At 39.5% G+C, this 18,318-nt stretch overlaps 1 protein-coding gene across 3 annotated transcripts in view; it reads left to right on the top strand.

Moving 5' to 3' along the window:
* grm8a (glutamate receptor, metabotropic 8a) overlaps positions 1-18,318 on the top strand; it is a 1,035,294-nt gene that overhangs the window by 892,237 nt on the left and 124,739 nt on the right. For all 3 annotated transcript variants that reach the window (XM_051931014.1, XM_051931013.1, XM_051931020.1), the window contains exon 8: positions 4,107-5,042. In XM_051931014.1, the coding sequence (XP_051786974.1) occupies positions 4,107-5,042 (936 nt within the window). The remainder of the gene's footprint in view (positions 1-4,106; positions 5,043-18,318) is intronic.

The raw sequence follows: 18,318 nt of genomic DNA, 5'->3' as shown, positions 1-18,318 counted from the left end.
TGCTACCCTGAACTGGTCAGTTAACCTGGCGGTTCCCAAACAACAAAAATACCTGTAAACAGTTATGATATATCCTTGTAGTCACTTTAGATAAATGTCTCACCAAACCATGTAGTAATAATGTATATTATAATCATTGACAATATACAAACAATTAGCAGATCAAAATCCCTATGGTCTAAATGGTCTGCTATGAGAATGTTCTATGATAAGTAGCCCTTGTGCTTAAGAAGGGTACTACCTTTAGTCTAATGGCACCTTTCAGATGGGCCTAATTTCTGGCAACTTTTAAGCTCTTTTTTTACATTCAATTGCCTCAGATTGCTTAGGTTTATTTGGATTATTGAGTATACGGTATATGCATATGTGTGCTAAATTCAGGCATTGAAAGAACCTCAGTAATGATCCTAGAGTATATGAGTCCTTTAGTGAAAGATCTCTTGGACCCACCGCAGCTCGTCTATAGGACAAAGTGGAAGATGCAGTTATCTATCTGCTTCTCAAGGCTCATGGATCAAGCTTGTAGCACTGTGAGGATTATGTTTTCGAAATTTCTCCAGTGCCTTCAGTACCATCCAGCCATTCCTGTTATTGGGGAAGCTCAGAGATATGCAGGTGGATGAGCCTGTGGTGTCCTTGTTAAGACTGAAGTTTGTGAGACACCAGTCTCTGATATGGATGTGAGCAACACTGGTGCAGCACAAGGAACAGTCCTGTCTCGGCAAAACTAAGGAACTGGTTATTAACTTTTCCCATGCCAAAGACCATGTATGCCCAGTCACTATTTAGAGTGTGAATGTGGAGATGTTGCACTGCTACATGTACTTGAAGGTTCACATCTATGACAGACTGGACTGGTCTCGTAACACAGAAGAACTATATAAGAAAAGGGCAGAGTTTTTTTGTTATTCTTTCTTAGGAGACTTCAAGTCAAGTCAAGTTGGGGAGCATGCACTGGTACAGTGCATTACCGCACCCACTACACGACGAAACAACTTGGGATCCCCGGTTTGCAACCCCCCAGGCAGACACGCGGTCCAGGTCCCACCCTCCGCAAATGACCCTCTATCTGCGCGCAGCCAGGTGTTACATGGGCGACCTCTTGGCCTGGTCCAGCCACTCGGGTTCCCCATCAGTGAGCATCTTACGAGCCGGATCACCCTCGGAGAAACATGGCACATGGCCGTAGTGCCGTAACTGATGTTCCCTCACAATGCAGGTAATGTGCCTCATTCGGGGACTCCATGAGCAACCGCTCATTTGACACAAATTCAAACCAACGGTACCCAAGGATTTTTCAGAGAGACACAGTAACCAAAGGAGTCCAGTCTTCGACTCAGGTCACTGGATAGCGTCCATGTCTCGCAACCATATAGCAAGACAGGAAGCACCAGGACTCTAAGGACTTATACCTTTGTCCTTTTGCATAAATATTGGGAGTGCCACACATCCCTTTCCAGCGACCTCATGACCCACCATGCTCTCCCAATCCGTCTACTGACCTCTGTGAGGGATGGCCGGCCAAATATTCCGGTCCACACCTCCAGACCGCCAGATGGAGCCCTCCCAGCAGAATGGAAGTTCCCTAAATTCCAGCAGGGCCTTACGGACATTGTAGTTTTTATAAACAACCCTGCTGGATACCATAGGGACCACCAGGAGCCGCTGTAGGGAGGCTTACAGAGTGCTACGTGCCCTATAACCCGGAAGGAATGACGTGCTTCCGGGTTGAAGAAAAGGACTTTTAATCTGACCCGGAAATGATGAGGACTCATGGAATGCAGGGCTGGAACCACTTCCGGGTCAGGGACTATAAAGGACTCTAGGAAACCTCAGACGAGTGAGCTGAGCTGGGAGGAAGGGTGGCTAAGTGTCTGGGAGAGGAGGATTGGTGATTGTTTATTGATTATTGTGTTATATGAGTAGTGTAGAGTGGAGGGTGTTTTGTGCATGTTATTATTATAAAATAAATAATAACTGTACTTTTACCTGGTGTTTGGAGTGGTACCTAAGGGTTCAAGAGGTCGATAGGGTCCTCTACTGCTACACCTCATAGGAAGAGTCACCAGAGACATGAATGTCACTGCAAAGGTAAGTAAACCTCTCAACAAGGTCGACACTCCGCAAACAGACACACTGCTGATGGCTGAGACCAAGAGGTCATTAAAGACCTGGGTCTTGGTTTTTATCAAGGACACTCGCAAGCCCAGACACTCAGACTCGTCGCTCAGTCTCTCACGTGCCCCGATCAGAGCCTCCATTGACTCAGCGAAGATCACAGCATCGTCAGCAAAGTCAAGATTCGTGAATTTTTCATCACCAACAGATGCCCCACAGCTGTTGGACCCCACGACCTTGCCCAACACCCAGTCCATACAAGCATTGAACAGAGTAGGAGCAAGAACACACCCCTGACAAGACTGTGTTTCTTTAATATGGGAAATGACTTGCCAGGACACGATGTGACTCACGATTGTAATTCAAAAAGTGTTGGGATCAATTTTCGTAGCTTTTTTTCTGCTTCATCCGGAGAACTAAAATGTAGAAGTCGCCTTTAATATCCATTCTCAGTTTAGCAGGATACAAGAGGCTGTATCTGATTTCGGCTTTGCGTAAGTGCTGTTTAATTCTATAAAATGCGGCATGTTTAGCAGCTATTGAAGGCGAGAAATCAATGAAAATACGAATGCAATTATTTTCAAGTATAATCTCTTATTTCAGTCTGTGAAGTGGCATCAGATTTACTTCAGATTGTAATTTGTCAAAACGTGCAATAAGGCTTTCTAGGTTTTGAGGCATTCGATCCACATATGCACTAAGTTGTTGATATCTTGGTGTTTGATTTAAATTCCTCTCCAGTTATTTGAGAGAATAATTTAGCTATGGATTTCATTGGGCTTGGACTGTCATGGTTTTCAGGGAGACCTTCAATTCTGATAATATTTCTTCTATATCCATCTTCCAGCACAGCTAGTCTGTCTCCAAACACTTTGCAGTCGAACAAACTAATTAAAAAGATGAGCTCAGTAGAGGTAGCAGATAAGGAAAGAATGAAGACGAAACTGAGTGGCATTATGTACAATGCTGCACATCCTTGCACTGAGAAAGTAACAATGAGTACCTTTGACAAGTGAATTATTCAGCAAAAGTGTATCAAGAACCTCTTTCATACCAAAGGCAATACACATTGGCAATGCCTCAGTGTGACTTTGACTGTTCTTTTTATATTTAAACAAGTTAGAAACTATTTTTACTACTTCTGGTGTGTATTTGAGGGGGTTGTTGTTGTTGGTTATAATATTTATTTATTGAGCTTCAATAAAAAGCTAAATTCCCCACCTTGGTAAAAATAAAATTCTATCTATCTATCTATCTATCTATCTATCTATCTATCTATCTATCTATCTATCTATCTATCTATCTATCTATCTATCTATCTATCTATCTATCTATCTATCTATCTATCTATTGAAGTTGTGGCTCCACTGATACATATCCATCCATCCATCCATTTTCCAACCCGCTGAATCCGAACACAGGGTCATGGGGGTCTGCTGGAGCCAATCCCAGCCAACACAGGGCACAAGGCAGGAAACAATCCCGAGCAGGGTGCCAACCCACTGCAGCACTGATACATAAGTGAACAATTTTCTTTATAATTGTATAAACAGTTTTGTTAATAAAAAAAACTTCACTAATCACAAGTTACAAGTGATCGAACACTAACAAATCAAAGTTAAGTATTACATGTTATCTGTTTTGTTTGTTTAATGTAAATGTTCATATAATTTTTGTTCTGTTCTCTGAGTCACTATAACATTATTTCATTAATATTTAACATGAGTGACTTATCATTGCTACAGGATTGATAGTCTGCCACGGGTTAACAAAATAAATAGCAGACATTTCAACTTTACCTGTCATCAATTTGAACATTAAAAAGAAAAAAAAAACATACATGCTTGTCATATCTGCATGATACAACACAAATCATAATGAAAAATATCCAGCTTGTACTAATGAAGCAGATTTTTATGGTGGGTTGTAATTGGGTTTTGATTAAAAGATAGGCAAGAAAACTGATTTATCATTCTCATTTTCCACAGATGAATGAAATGCATTGGACGACAGGGGATTCCTCCATTCCGGCCTCTGTCTGTAGTGTTCCATGTAAACCAGGAGAGAGAAAAAAGACTGTGAAGGGGGTGCCATGCTGCTGGCACTGTGAGCGCTGTGAAGGATATCATTACCAAGTGGATGAGTTCAGCTGTGAGCTTTGCCCTTATGATCAGAGGCCTAATGAGAACCGCACAACCTGCCAGCCAATTCCCATTATCAAGCTGGAATGGCACTCACCTTGGGCAGTGGTACCAGTCTTTATATCTATGCTGGGAATCATTGGAACCACCTTTGTAATTGTGACGTTTGTAAAATACAATGACACTCCAATTGTAAGGGCATCTGGGAGGGAACTGAGCTACGTGCTTTTGACTGGCATATTCCTTTGTTATGCTATCACTTTTTTAATGATTGCTGCCCCGGACACTGCTGTGTGTTCCTTCCGTCGTATCTTCCTGGGACTTGGCATGTGTTTTAGTTATGCTGCCTTATTAACAAAAACTAACAGGATCCACCGCATTTTTGAGCAAGGCAAAAAATCAGTCACGGCACCTAAATTTATAAGCCCTGCTTCCCAGTTGGTCATTACATTCAGCCTCATCTCCTTTCAGTTGCTGGGTGTATTGATCTGGTTTGCTGTGGATCCCCCTCATATCATAGTAGACTATGGGGAGCAAAGAACACCAGATCCTCAGAATGCCAGAGGGGTTCTCAAATGTGACATTTCTGATCTTTCTCTAATCTGTTCCCTTGGATACAGTATTCTTTTGATGGTCACATGCACTGTTTATGCCATAAAAACAAGAGGTGTTCCAGAGACATTCAATGAAGCTAAGCCTATTGGATTTACCATGTACACAACGTGCATCATCTGGCTAGCTTTTATACCAATATTCTTTGGTACAGCGCAATCAGCAGAGAGGGTAAGTACTCTTTGAAACTTGGATTGAAATCTAATCTAGTAGGATTCTAAGAAGTGGTCTGTATGTTAATCACCCTGTCTACAATTATGATAGTGTGAAGCATCTTAAAAATAATTTATCATAGAATTAATATTATATTAAGCTGAATATGGTACTAACAGATCTCAATTTTTTAACCTGAACATCTTTTTTCCAGGCTAAACTGATAATATATGAAAGCCAGTATTAAAGCTGACAATGAGACAATAATAACATTACAGGTCTAACACACACACTGGGACAATTTTGGGTCACTTTTAGACTGCACAGAGAATATTCAGCTCCTGTCATATTAATTGAGGTGGTAATCCTAACCATAATAGGACCCTTACATGCTCTTCTACATTCAATGCATTTTGCTTCCATAATTATGGAGACATATGCTGCCCTTGCCCTCAGTAGAGTGCAGCACAATTTGCGCACAATGAGCCACAGTAGTGAGATACAAGGAGAAAATATGATTGGATGCAAAGCCCAGAGCGACTGAAAGAGAAGTGTACCATAGCAGAGAAGGCAGGTGGCTGCTTATCAAAGAGTGGCGTTTACAGGCAAGGTGGAGTTGCACAAACTAGAAGGAGTATTTCAAGCAGCTGCTTACTGATTGGCCCCTCAGGAGATAGTAGTTATGGAAGATGTTTTTTTGCTGGGATCTCTCCCAGACAACATTGCAAAATTAAAGCTGTGGATTCAGAGCAGATGGCTGCATTGAATAAAACAAACTAACAAACAAGATGAAGGTGGTCTTTGAGCAGTCAAAAAGAAATCATCATCTATGTTTTTTCTTATCAAATTATATCCTGCTAAAATTAAATTTTGCAATTTGTCAGTGGCAATCTGCAACTTAAATATTATATTATCTATTAAATCTCATTTTCTAATAATATAACGCTTTCATAGGGGATACCTGTCTTTTACGTTTTATGTCTTTCTTCAATTAATAAAAATGATATGTGTTTTCGAGAGTGAAAAAAACAAACATTATTATACCATGACAATGTCCAACCACTTTGTTTATGTAAAGAATGTAGTTATCACTACAAAATATTATTTCATTAAAAGAAGATTACTTCCTTTGTGTTTTGAAATGGGTCAAATTATACCTTTTGTTTGTGAATGTAGTGAAATGTGGTAAATATTTGGAAATAGTTGTTTTAATTTACCTGGCCAAAATATAGATTTTTTTACCTTCCTTGTATTGTTACTTACTGCAGATCAAGATAACAATTCAATAGAGACACTGCACAGTGCAGCCATTTTAAATTCAGCTCTTATTGTAGCTACAGCATTTCAACATTTGAGATAAAGTAAGTTTATGGAATATGGAAAAGTCCTCTGCAAAGAGTTTGTGTTTGCACTCAATGGTTGGTGCAATCACACACATAATATACTTACTTTACTAATACGTTTTGCTTTACTGTTTGTATGTATTGAATATTTTTGCATAATTTTTTGACAAAATGCCCATGATTGCAGTATCTTGTTACTCATATTTTCAAGCCAATCAAAGATAACTGTGTGAAGTCATGTTATGTTTTAACATTTTACTTATTGAATACTTTGCCAATAGGTGAATGTATTTTTTCAACATTCTTCTTTACTCTTCCCTGTGGTAATTATACTGTATACATTAGTATAGTTAGTGTAGTTAAATTATAGCATACATTAATATTAACTGTACCCTTCTGAAGACTGATCCACCTAGACATAGCTGGCAGCACTGTAAGGATTATGTTTTTCAATTTCTCAGGCACCTTCAATAACATCCAGCTATTCCTACTAAGGGGTAAACTCAGAGATATGCAGATGCATGAGCTTATGGTGTCCTGGATAATGGACTATCTGTCAGGCAGACCACATGAGCAACACAGGAGCACCACAAGGAACAGTCCTGTCTTCTGTTCTCTTCACTCTAGACACCTCAGACTATGAATAATAATATCAGGTCACGTCACTTGCAGAAATTCTCAGATGTTTCTGCACTTATAAGGTGTATCTAAAAATGGGATGAGAAACAGTGTAGGAGTCAGGTGGAGAACTTTGTTTCCTGGTGCAGTTGTCTGCAACTTAACATCAATAAAACCAAGGAATTGGTTATTAACTTTTGCTGCACTAAAGAACTTTTATACCCAGTTACTATTCATGAGTGGATGTAGAGGCAGTGCACTCTTATAAGTACTTGGGCGTCCACATCATTGACAGGTTGGACTGGTCTCTGAACACAGAGGAACTATATACAAATTGGCAGAACAGGCTCACGTGACTGCATTCCATTAATGTGGGCAGTGACATCCTTCTCCTCATCTGTAAGTCAGTGATGGCCAGTATGAATTTCTACATTGTGGTGTGCTGGACTGGTAACACCACTTCAAGAGACACCCACCGAATCAACAAGCTAATTAAAAGGGAAGGCTCAGTTATTTGTAAGTTATTACAAAGTTATTGTCTGTTTTTTACCTGCATTTAATATCAATCTTTAATTTAATATTGTTTTTTTGTATCAGTAAGGTGCTACTGGAGTATGTGAATTTCCCCTTGGGATTAATAAAGTATCTATCTATCTATCTATCTATCTATCTATCTATCTATCTATCTATCTATCTATCTATCTATCTATCTATCTATCTATCTATCTATCTATCTATCTATCTATCAGTTATGGGATACATTCTGGACTCCCTGGAGTAGCAACAGAAAGAATTAAAACAAAACTGAGTACCATTATGAACAATGCTGTACATCATCTCTTTGACACACTAACACTGGGCTTTTTCAGCCAACAAATTATTCAGCAGAAGTGTGTCAAGAAGCACTCCTTTATACCAGAGAGAGCAATTGTCCATGGGCACCACCTTCAAAACCATTCCCTTTTTGGGGATTGTCTTGCTGTTGCCTCTCCAGTGCACCTGTTGTCACTTTCATTTGCACCAAAGCAGGTGAAGTTGATTCACAATTGTTTCGGCTTCCTAACTGGATAGATCCCTGAAGCTTCATTGACTTGGTGTTAGACTGTAATGATCAAGTGCTCCCTTAATTTATTTGATGAATATTACCACTAGATTTTTGGCCTCAAAAACCCCAAAAGCCATATTCAATAATTTTAGAGGCCAATGAACTTTTGGAACAATTCAATTTCTAAGACAGATAATGGCACTGGAAAGTAGTGAGGCTTTTTTCTAAAGCAATGTAGAAGGACAGTACAGTGATTAGCACTTCTACCTCATAGATCTAGCATTTTGGATTCAAACCCACCATCACTTGTTGTCTATGTGGAATTTGTAGATGTATCCCTTTGTGTTTGTGGGTTTCCTCCCGCATGCCAAACACATGCATCAAGTATTGATAAACTCCATGAATGGACACTATGACAGTGTGGCATTCCAAATATGGCTAGTTCCTGTCTTGTATTTGATGATTCTATATAAATAAATGTTGGTGTTGTTGTTGTTCCTGTGAAAGGTTTCAGCCTGACCATGACCCTGAACTAGAGGTAGCAAGTTTGCAAAAGTTGTCTTACTTTATGAAATAGAACATATGAACATTGTATAATAATTCAAAGAACTAAGCCCTTCAGAATCTTCTAAATGTTTTATATTGAATAGTTTTAAATTGTTATGAAGAAATTTTGATTATGAACTTACTGTTTCTTTTGAAAATGAAATGCAAACACAAGTCATTCTTTATCTGGATAGCAATTCCTTTCTAGCATCATTGACATTTATCAGAGCTTCCCAATGAGCAGTACGTCTTGTTTTTTGTTTCCCATTACTACGCTGTAAAGAATTATAAGAAAAAAGAGAAAGGAACTCATATAGAACAAAATACACTATACAATAGAATTTGCTGTCTACATATGCAAATGAGATGCAATTAACTCCACAAGATTCAAAAGTACATATTAATACTTGCAGTGTTGTATAATATGTAAACCCCTGCTTGCAGCTTTACAGTATCAGACAATGACTAATATCTTATTGTAAAATGAGTGTATTATTTAACATAATGTTGACTTAGCATTTGCTAACATTTCTATATAAAAATGTGATATCAAAATCAATGACATTTTTCTTTTTGTTTGAGCAATCTAAACATAAAAGTGAAAATATGTGGTTATGAAAAAATGCATAGAAAAAATGAACAATGGTTTTAATATGGAATATTTGAATGAGGTTTGTCTGCAGAATTTTTATCATTTCAACCAAACAAGGATTATGCAATGTGGAAAAACACAGCAAGCACACAGTGTGGTTTACCGTCTGTCCAGCCACCTTCCATATGTTCATCAAGGTGAAGGCAGTGAAGAATGATAAATCCTGGCAGCTCATATTTGAGTGTCTGTGGGCTGGCAGTGTACTAGTGTTGACGCTCTAGGTTTCTGACCCAGGAAATCTGTGACTCATGGACTGATTGGTTTGGATATTTAGCCCATATTGTCAAAGTTAAATGCCTCCTGGTTTTTCTTTTCTGCAGTGTCTCATGATGACAGCCTGTTAGCTCAATCAGATCTTCCACCAGCAGTGCCTGTAATAATTGGTCAACTACCACCAGCTCCACTGTATACTTCCCATTGTTTATGTTTTCCTGTAACCACTTGGAAATTCTTGACCATAGGTCAAATACTTGGCCTTGGATTGGCTAGATGCGATCATACTTCCAAACTCTTCACTTGTGAGCTGTGGCACTTGATGTGACTAGGATTTCCCTTTTCATGGTTTGATAGTTGTCTGCTAGTCACTTATCCAGATCATAATGTGCCCTTAGGCTTGATATGCATTCAGTTTTTGCAGTGGCCCTTGATATGTTTTATTATTTCATTTTGTGTTTATTTTTATGGTCATTTTTTGGCATGAATTTTTATTTCTTGAGTTCTCTTTAATTTTTTTTAACATGGATAATCCATATGATGATTATTTTGTGTTAAACAAGATAGTTCAATAGATGTTCACTTCTTTCAGGACACCATATTGTTTACATTTTGTCATTTAGTTGTCAGTGCCACAATATTGATAGATTCAAATAGCTAGAAGTATGTGGTATATGATGTCAGTATATGACATTGTAAATGTGAGCTTTTTGCTTATACAAAATTGGGAATAACAGAAATTGGAAACTTAATACCAATTGATTTGGTGGCTTATGGATATCAGACATATCCCTGGCCTGGCTGATCCTTTGCCATTTGGCCACAGGAGAGGGTAGATTTTCCAGTGCACTCAGTAGTTGTGTTAGTAGCACACCCATCACTAAAGTGAACACAGCTAACATCGGGGCATCACTGGAGTTTTCAGTGCCGATATCAGACACATTTTGCACTTGTGTGTGTTTCCTTTTGCTAAAAAACCCATAACAACTGTTTGTCAAGACATTGTTTACACATTTCCTTCCAATAAGACAGCCCAACAGTAATCTAGTGATGGCCGATTCATGAATGATTTGTTCCTTTTGAACAACTCTTTTTAGTAAATCATTCAAATCAATTATGTGCAGCTCAATGGGAATGCTAAAGTAACTTCAGTAAGTTACAAGTTGATAGGTAGACTCCTGTTAGTGTCACATATTATGTGTACCTGTGATTGGCAACATTTTAAGTCACTCTTATTTTCTAAACCTTGCTGTGCACACGTACACTGTATAATCACCATTCATATATGCTCTTTTCAAATACTTTTTAATGAACATTTCTAGTTATATAGTTGACACTGCTTATTTTGCTGTGTAGGTTTATAAGGAACTGATATTTTAATCAATGGAAATATGCATTAAAATGCATGTATGCAGTACAGGCTAATTTTCATTTGAGGAAAAAAAATGCTAAGCTATCGGGTGGGCCAATGAGGAAAGTGGGTGGTACCCCCACCCCCACCTAGGCCCAGTGTTGGCACCACCCCTGTTCCACCAGGAGCTTGCCTCATGAATGTGCTGGGAGAGTGGCCAGTAGGCTGGATTTTTCTTTAAATAAGTTATGGCCATTTGTAGCTTGTCCTCACTGTCTGACTGTCACTTGCTCACCAGTGTTCATACACTGAGATGACTTTCTACAGACAGTACTTGTGTTTGTGTATGTCCTCTTAAGAAAAAAAAAATTTCTTTCTCTAACAGATATTACATAATACCATGGCTCGTGCACATCAGGTTTTCTAACTTGCCAATAAACTATGTTTGTGGGTTTACTTCATAGTCAGTTATGGTGAATTTGAAACTAGAATTGAAAATAAATTACATCTGAACCAAAAAATAATGCTTATTAATTAGCAAGAGTGATGAGAAAAGGTGCAATCACCTCGTATAACAAGACAAATTAAAAACACTTTTGACTCAGTAATTAATAGTAAGTATCATGGATTGCATTAATATATCCTATATTTTTTTATAACTGTCAACCCTTATTTTACACTGCATTTTGAAGAAATCTGTAACTAAACATTTTTTATTCTGGCCATGACACGAATTGCCACTGCATAGCACCTTCTGAGATGCAATGGCAAATGTATTGTAATGCTGGGTTGCCAATTTTCCCTGCAGTTTTCCATCTGTGTCTTTCCACATGCTATAAATTATGCCTCCTGAAGTATCAGGGGATGGTATTATCCACCTTTCCACTCTGACTTATCCATGCTGACAGCAATTTGCTGCCAGTGGTTTTTCTTTGGGTCCCAGATACTTACCACAGGTATTACAGGGCAAGAACCGTGGAAGTTTAACAACATCCAGATGATTTCAACTGTCTAAAATAGCTGCTATAAATATGACAACAAGCACAACCTTTTTCAGCTAGCTTTTTCATTTTCCACAGTTGTTGTTTTCACGGTGCCTCATTTTTCTTTTATTGCACCCAATTCAGCTTTTTCAAGTGACACTACAGTTGTTGCTTGTGGCCATTTAGCTCCCACACCCATTTCAATAGGGTTGGTCTGTCTTTCCCTATTCTGACCACATTTTTGATTGCTGGCAATTAGCCAATGCTCTGCATGTTGCACTGCTTATTTATTTTTTTAATAACCCTGTATTTTCTTTCTGTGACTGCATGCTGGTGCTATTATATAACTACTTATTTTATAGGTTTTTACAACTTGTACTTATGTGAATATTTTATCCAACTCATTATCCATCCATCCATCCATTTTCTGATGCTTATCCAGATGGGGTCGCAGGGGCATCAATCTACACAACAAATACCCAGATATCCCTTTTTTCCTGCCACCTCCTCCAACTCCTCTGGAGGGATACCAAGGTGTTCCTAGGCCTGCCAACAGATGTAATTTCTCCAGCATGTCTTGGGCCTCTTCCTGGTGGGACATGCCCAAAACACCTCCTCAGGGAGGTGTTCAGTTTTGCATCCTAATCAGATGCCCAAACCACTTCAACTGCCTCCTTTCGATGCAGAGGAGCAGCAGCTCAACTTTGAGCTCCTCCTGAATATTTGCGCTCCTCACAATATATCTAAGGGTGAACCCAGACATTTCTGCTGCTTGTATCCACAATCTAGTTCAGCGTTTCTCAACCTTTAAGTATTTGCGACCTGAGTTTTCATAACAGTTTTAATCGCTCCCCACTAATGTTTTTTTGAAAGGAGCCCACTAATACCAATTTGTTCTTTTTTAATTAATGATATATCATAGATGCATATTTTATTATATCTACTTAACTTTTATCGACATTTATCTAACTCTATATTTATTTTTCTAGTATCAGAATGTAGTATCAGTTAATTTGTTTTGGTTTCAATAGATGTGTTTTTCACATTTTCGATTCTTGTTTTCTTTTTTTCACATCTTCGTGCCCCTCTTTTTGTTACTTTGCGCCCCCCTAGGGGGGCCCGCCCCACAGTTTGAGAACCACTGATCTAGTTATTTAGGTCACTACTCACATTTTGTGACCATAATTGAGGATAGGATCATAGATTAACCAGTAAATTGATAGCTTCACATTTCAGCTCAGCTTCCTCTTCACCCTGACAAGGCCCTCATAACTACAGATGCTTCTCCAATCCACCTGTCAATCTCCTGTTCTCTTTTTCCCACCCTTGTGAACAAGATTTGATTTCATAAACTTTAAACACCCCAACATACTTAAACTCCTCTGCTTGTGGCAACACCTTATCCCCAAACCAGTGAGGGCACTCCACCCTTTTCTGACTGAGAACCATGACCTCAGACTTGGAGGTGCCGATCCTCATCTCGGCCACTTCACTGTCAACTGCAAACTGCCCCTGTGCATGTCTAAGGTCACAGCTCAATGACGCCAGCTGGACCAGATCATCTGCAAAAAATTAGAGATATGATGTGGAGGTCACTGAATTTGACACCCTCCACTCCTTGGCTGCGTGAGAAATTCTTCATAAAAATTACGAGTAGAATCAGTTACAAAGGGCACACCTACCAGGAATCAACAATGTGAACCAAGCTTTCACGCTGGTTACACGGAGACCAAATAGTTCACAACAGCAGGACTGGTACCCCATACTCTCAAAGAACTCCACATAGGACACCCTGAGGAACATGGTTGTATGCCATTTTCCAAGTTCACAAAACACATGTTGACTAGTTGGGCTTACTTCCATGAACCCTCCAGACTCCTTTTGAGGGTGAAAAACTGATCCAGACTGGGAAGAAATCTGTACTGTTCCTCCTGAATGTGAAACATGACCAAGAGCTAGATTCCCCTTTCCAGAACTTTGGCATAGGCCTTGCCAGGGAGGCCGCTAAAGCCAAGACACACCCTCCAGTCCTCTTTCTTAAAAATATGGACTACCACCCTAGTTTGCCAATCCAGAGGCACTGTCCCAGATCTCCACTAAATGATGAAGAGGCATGTCAGCTTAGACAGCCCAACTACATTAAGAGTCTTTAAGAACTCAGAGCAAATATCATTCACCCCCAGAGCCCTGCCACTGAGGAGTTTTTTTTTTTTTAACTTCTTCAGTAACCTCAGCTCAAGTGATGGGTGAGCCAGATAACCCATTCCAGAGCCCTGCCATAGGCCTTGACTGGGAGGCTGGGGAGTGTGATGCCATTAAAGCCGAAACATACCCTCTTGTCCCCTTTCTTAAAAAAAGGACACCACCCAGTTTACCAATCTGGACATTATCTAAATTTTTCAGAACTCAGAATAAAATATCATGCACCACCAGAGCCCTGCTACCAAGGATTTTTTTAACTACCTAAGCAGTCTAAGAAGTGTTGGCTCTGTGGCTAGGTATCTGCACTGGCAATCAGAAGGTTGCCGTTTTTAATCCCATAAATGCCAGAAGTGACTCTATTCTGTTGGGCCCTTAAACAAGGCCCTTAACCTGCAATTGCTTCATCCTGGGTATGACATTAATCTGCATCCAGCCCTGCAAGCAGGTTCTCCAACTTAGAGGGAAAACTTGGGGGCTGGTGGCAGTATTGGCACTCCAACCACCGTAAAAAACCTCACACTGTTTTAGTGTGTTCTGAGGTGCACTCATGTCCCAATCCAAGTGGTTTGTTGTGTGATGGGTGTGGCAACATACTATCAGCACATCCTTCGAACCTCCTTAACAACCTCAGCTCAAGTGATGGGTGAGTCCTCCTCCTAGTCCCGACTCTGCTTTCTCAAAGGAAGCCATGTTGGTGGGATCACTGACCTACAGCCTAAGGCACTCTGGTGCCAGATGCACTTATGAACACCATTATGCTCAACCATAGTGTTAGATATGGATAAATTGTAGCTAGGACAAAAGTCCAATAACAAAGCACCGCTTTTGTTCAGATTAAGTAGGTTATTTCTTCCAAATCACACCCTTCCAGGATTCCCTGTCATTGCCCATATGAGCATTAAAGTCACCCAGTAGAACAACATAGCCTCCAGTTGGAGTATCTTCCAGCCCACATCCCCCTTAGCCATCCCAAAGGTCTCCAAAAAGGTGCATAAGCACAGACAAGAGTCAAAGCCCTTTCCCTGACTCAAAGTCACTGGGAGACAACCATCTTATCCACTGGGTTTAGCTTCCAGCATACATGCACCAAGGTTGGGGGCTATAAGTAAGCCCTCATTTGCCCAACGTCTCTCACCCTGGGCAACTCCAGAATGGAATAAAGTGCAGCCCCTCTCCAGGAGTTTGGCTCCAGAGCAAATGCTGTGCATTGAAGTGAGCTTTACTATATCTAGATGGTACCTCTCTACCTCCCACATTAGTTTGGATTCCTTTCCCACCAGGGAGGTCATATTCTATGACTTCTTTCTGAGTTTGAATCCCAAGTCTGCATAATTTTTGGGTGGAATGATCATATTTAGCCTATGGTGAACCCTGGGTATTTCTCCCACATCATCAAGGACATACAAGATAGACTGAAATAGCAACTGTGAATTAGTCCGAGTGTGAATGTGAGTCTGTGCTTGGGGCATGCAATGGACTGGCAGCCTGTTCAGGTCTGTTTCTTGCCTTGTGTCCAGTGCTGCAAGTAATCGACACCCCTATGGACGTGAATCTGGATATATTGGTGTTGAAAAGGACAACACTACTTAATTCATCTAAAGGTCATGAGGGCTATGAGCCAATTCTAACAATGTCTGGTGCAAGGCCCATGGGAGAGGTCAGTCATGAACACACCCACACAGGGCCCAAGTTGGAATTGCCACTGAGCCTAATATACTGTATATGTCTTTGAAGATGTAGGAGGAAAACCAAAGAGACACCCATGCAGATAAAGAGAGAACTTTCAAACTACTTCTGGGCAGGGTGCAGGATTCAAATCCAGGATGCTGAATTCCTGAAACAGTGGCACTAGCCACTATGTCACTGTACCTTTCAATATAGGTCTCTAGTCACTGCTCTGTAGCAGACCTCTTAGTGCATCTCTCCATGTTTTGTGCCTGTTTTTTTGTTCTTAAATCATGTAAAATCATTTCCTTTTAATAGTTCGTAATTATTTATTTCTAAAAGATGCTTTATAACATTTGTGAAAGTTTTTCTTTAATTTTGATCATTATCGCCTTTGTAATCCAATGAAATACTTATGCTCTACCTGCGCAGGAAACCCCAGGTGTATGGACAGTACTGTTCCTTTACAGCCAGGTCGCACTGCTTTCACTGAGACCAACTACCAGTTACTCTCTATGTACTACTAATATACTGGATGAATTAAAAACTTTGAAACTCGGGTGAGGAGAGTATCTGTGTGATACCTCCACGAGTAATGAGAAAGTTGTCTAATGTGCTTTTCTGAGACCTGGTTTAAAAATACCGACTCAGGTACAGCTGTTGAAGTGGATGGATTTGATTGTGTACCGCAAGACAGAAATCCAGCTTCTGGTAAGCAGTGGAGTCTGCCTTTACAACAAAAGGTGATACAAGAATATCATTGTAAAAGATTACATCTGTACGCTGAATATTAAACTACCCATACTATTTACCACGAGTAGTTTACATACCGCCGCATGCTGATGTGGGAGCTGCATCTGAAATGATTCATGAAACTATTCAGAAACTAGAAATCAAATCACCTGGCTCTTTCAAACTTGTGATGGGTGATTTTAATTTATGCAATCTGGAATCAGTATTACCACATCACCATTTGTACATGAATATTAATACTAGAGGGGACAAATCACTAGATAAGTGTTATGGAAACGTTCCTAGTGTCTACTTATTGCATCATAGAGCAGCCCTGGGTGCATCTGTCCACGTCGTTGTTCACCTAATACCAAAGTACAAACACAAACTGAAACAAGAAAAACAAGCCATATGAAAAACACAAAATTGGTGCAAGGACAGTATAGTGGAACCGTACTCCTGTACTGACTGGGATATCCGGACTTTGTCACAGTCACTGAATGAGGCCACTTTCACTGCAAGTGAATATATGAAATTTTGTGAATCAATGATCATTAAGGAAAAAACTGTCAAGTTCTAACCCAACAGTAAACCACGGATCACTAAAGAGGTTAAAGCACTAGTATTGGAAAAACAACATGCTCATCAAGAAAATAACATAGAAGAAAAACAAATTTTACATAAAAGGATGTATGGGGAAAAAAATCAAGAGGTGGTTTAATGATAACAATCCAAAGCAGGTTTGGAAAATCCTACAAACAATCACAAGACTGGGTTCTAAAAAGAGTGTGAACTTTCCAGTTGACAAAGACCAGAAGCTTTTAGCAGATGAAGTTAATAACTTTTTTTGACCAGATTTGAAGCAAGCGATTTCAGCACCCAAAATGCAGAAGCAAAGGAGATGCTTTATAAAAACACCAGGAATTCTGCTGTGATAGGGTTCAGTTTATCTGAAGTGGAGAAAGGTTTGTGGTGGGCTAAAATAAACATAGAAGTGGGGCCAGACGGCATATTAGGTTGGCTCATAAAATCCTGCTTTAAAAATCTCTTTCCAGTTTTTCATTTTCTTTTTCACTGGTGTCTGACCTGTGGCATTGTACCTAAGTTGTGGAAACAATCAGTCATTACCCCAGTTTCTAAGGTTTCCAGGCCAAGCTGTCTGAATGACTACAGACCAGTGGCACTCACCTCTATTCCAATGAAATGCTTTAAATATTTGCTGAAAAACATTTTAATGACTGAGACAAAGTCGTATCAAGATAACCACCAATTGGCTTACTGTGCAACCAGAATTGTTGAAGATGCTCTGCTTGTTGTCTTACATCAAATCTATACTTTTCCTGATCAACTTGGTACATATGTTAGAGCATTGTTTTTGGATTTTTCTTCAGCATTCAATACCATACAGCCTCACATACTGATTGTAAAACTGAATAGTATGAATATAAACCCATTTATCACATTATGGATTCAGGACTTTCTTTTAAATCGTTCACAGACAGTCAAAGTACAGGACGCTTTTTCAAAAGTCATTCATTCAAACACAGGAAGTCCACAGGGGTGTGTCTTATCACCATTTCTATTTACTCTGTACACAACTGACCTGAGACAGAACAAGGACAACTGCTCCATTATCAATTATGCAGATGACACTATGCTCATGGGATGCATATCTAGGGAGGATGAAAGCCACTATCTAAAACAAGTGGACTGTATGGTAAACTGGTGTAATGAAAACTCTGCCACTCTGATTGTAAAAAAGACAAAAGAAATGATATTTGATTTTAAGAGACAGAAATCTGTATGTTCATCCATTGTTGTTTGGGGGAGGCGGTAGAAATGGTAAATGAATATAAATACTTAAGAACTAACTTAGATAACAATCTTAACTGTAATGCAAATGCAAAAAAATATTCTCTAAGTGCAATCAGTGTTTATTTCTCC

This window comes from Erpetoichthys calabaricus, chromosome 1 (genome assembly GCF_900747795.2).
Source record: "Erpetoichthys calabaricus chromosome 1, fErpCal1.3, whole genome shotgun sequence".
NCBI lineage: Eukaryota > Metazoa > Chordata > Cladistia > Polypteriformes > Polypteridae > Erpetoichthys > Erpetoichthys calabaricus.
This window is presented reverse-complemented; position numbering and strand designations above follow the sequence as displayed.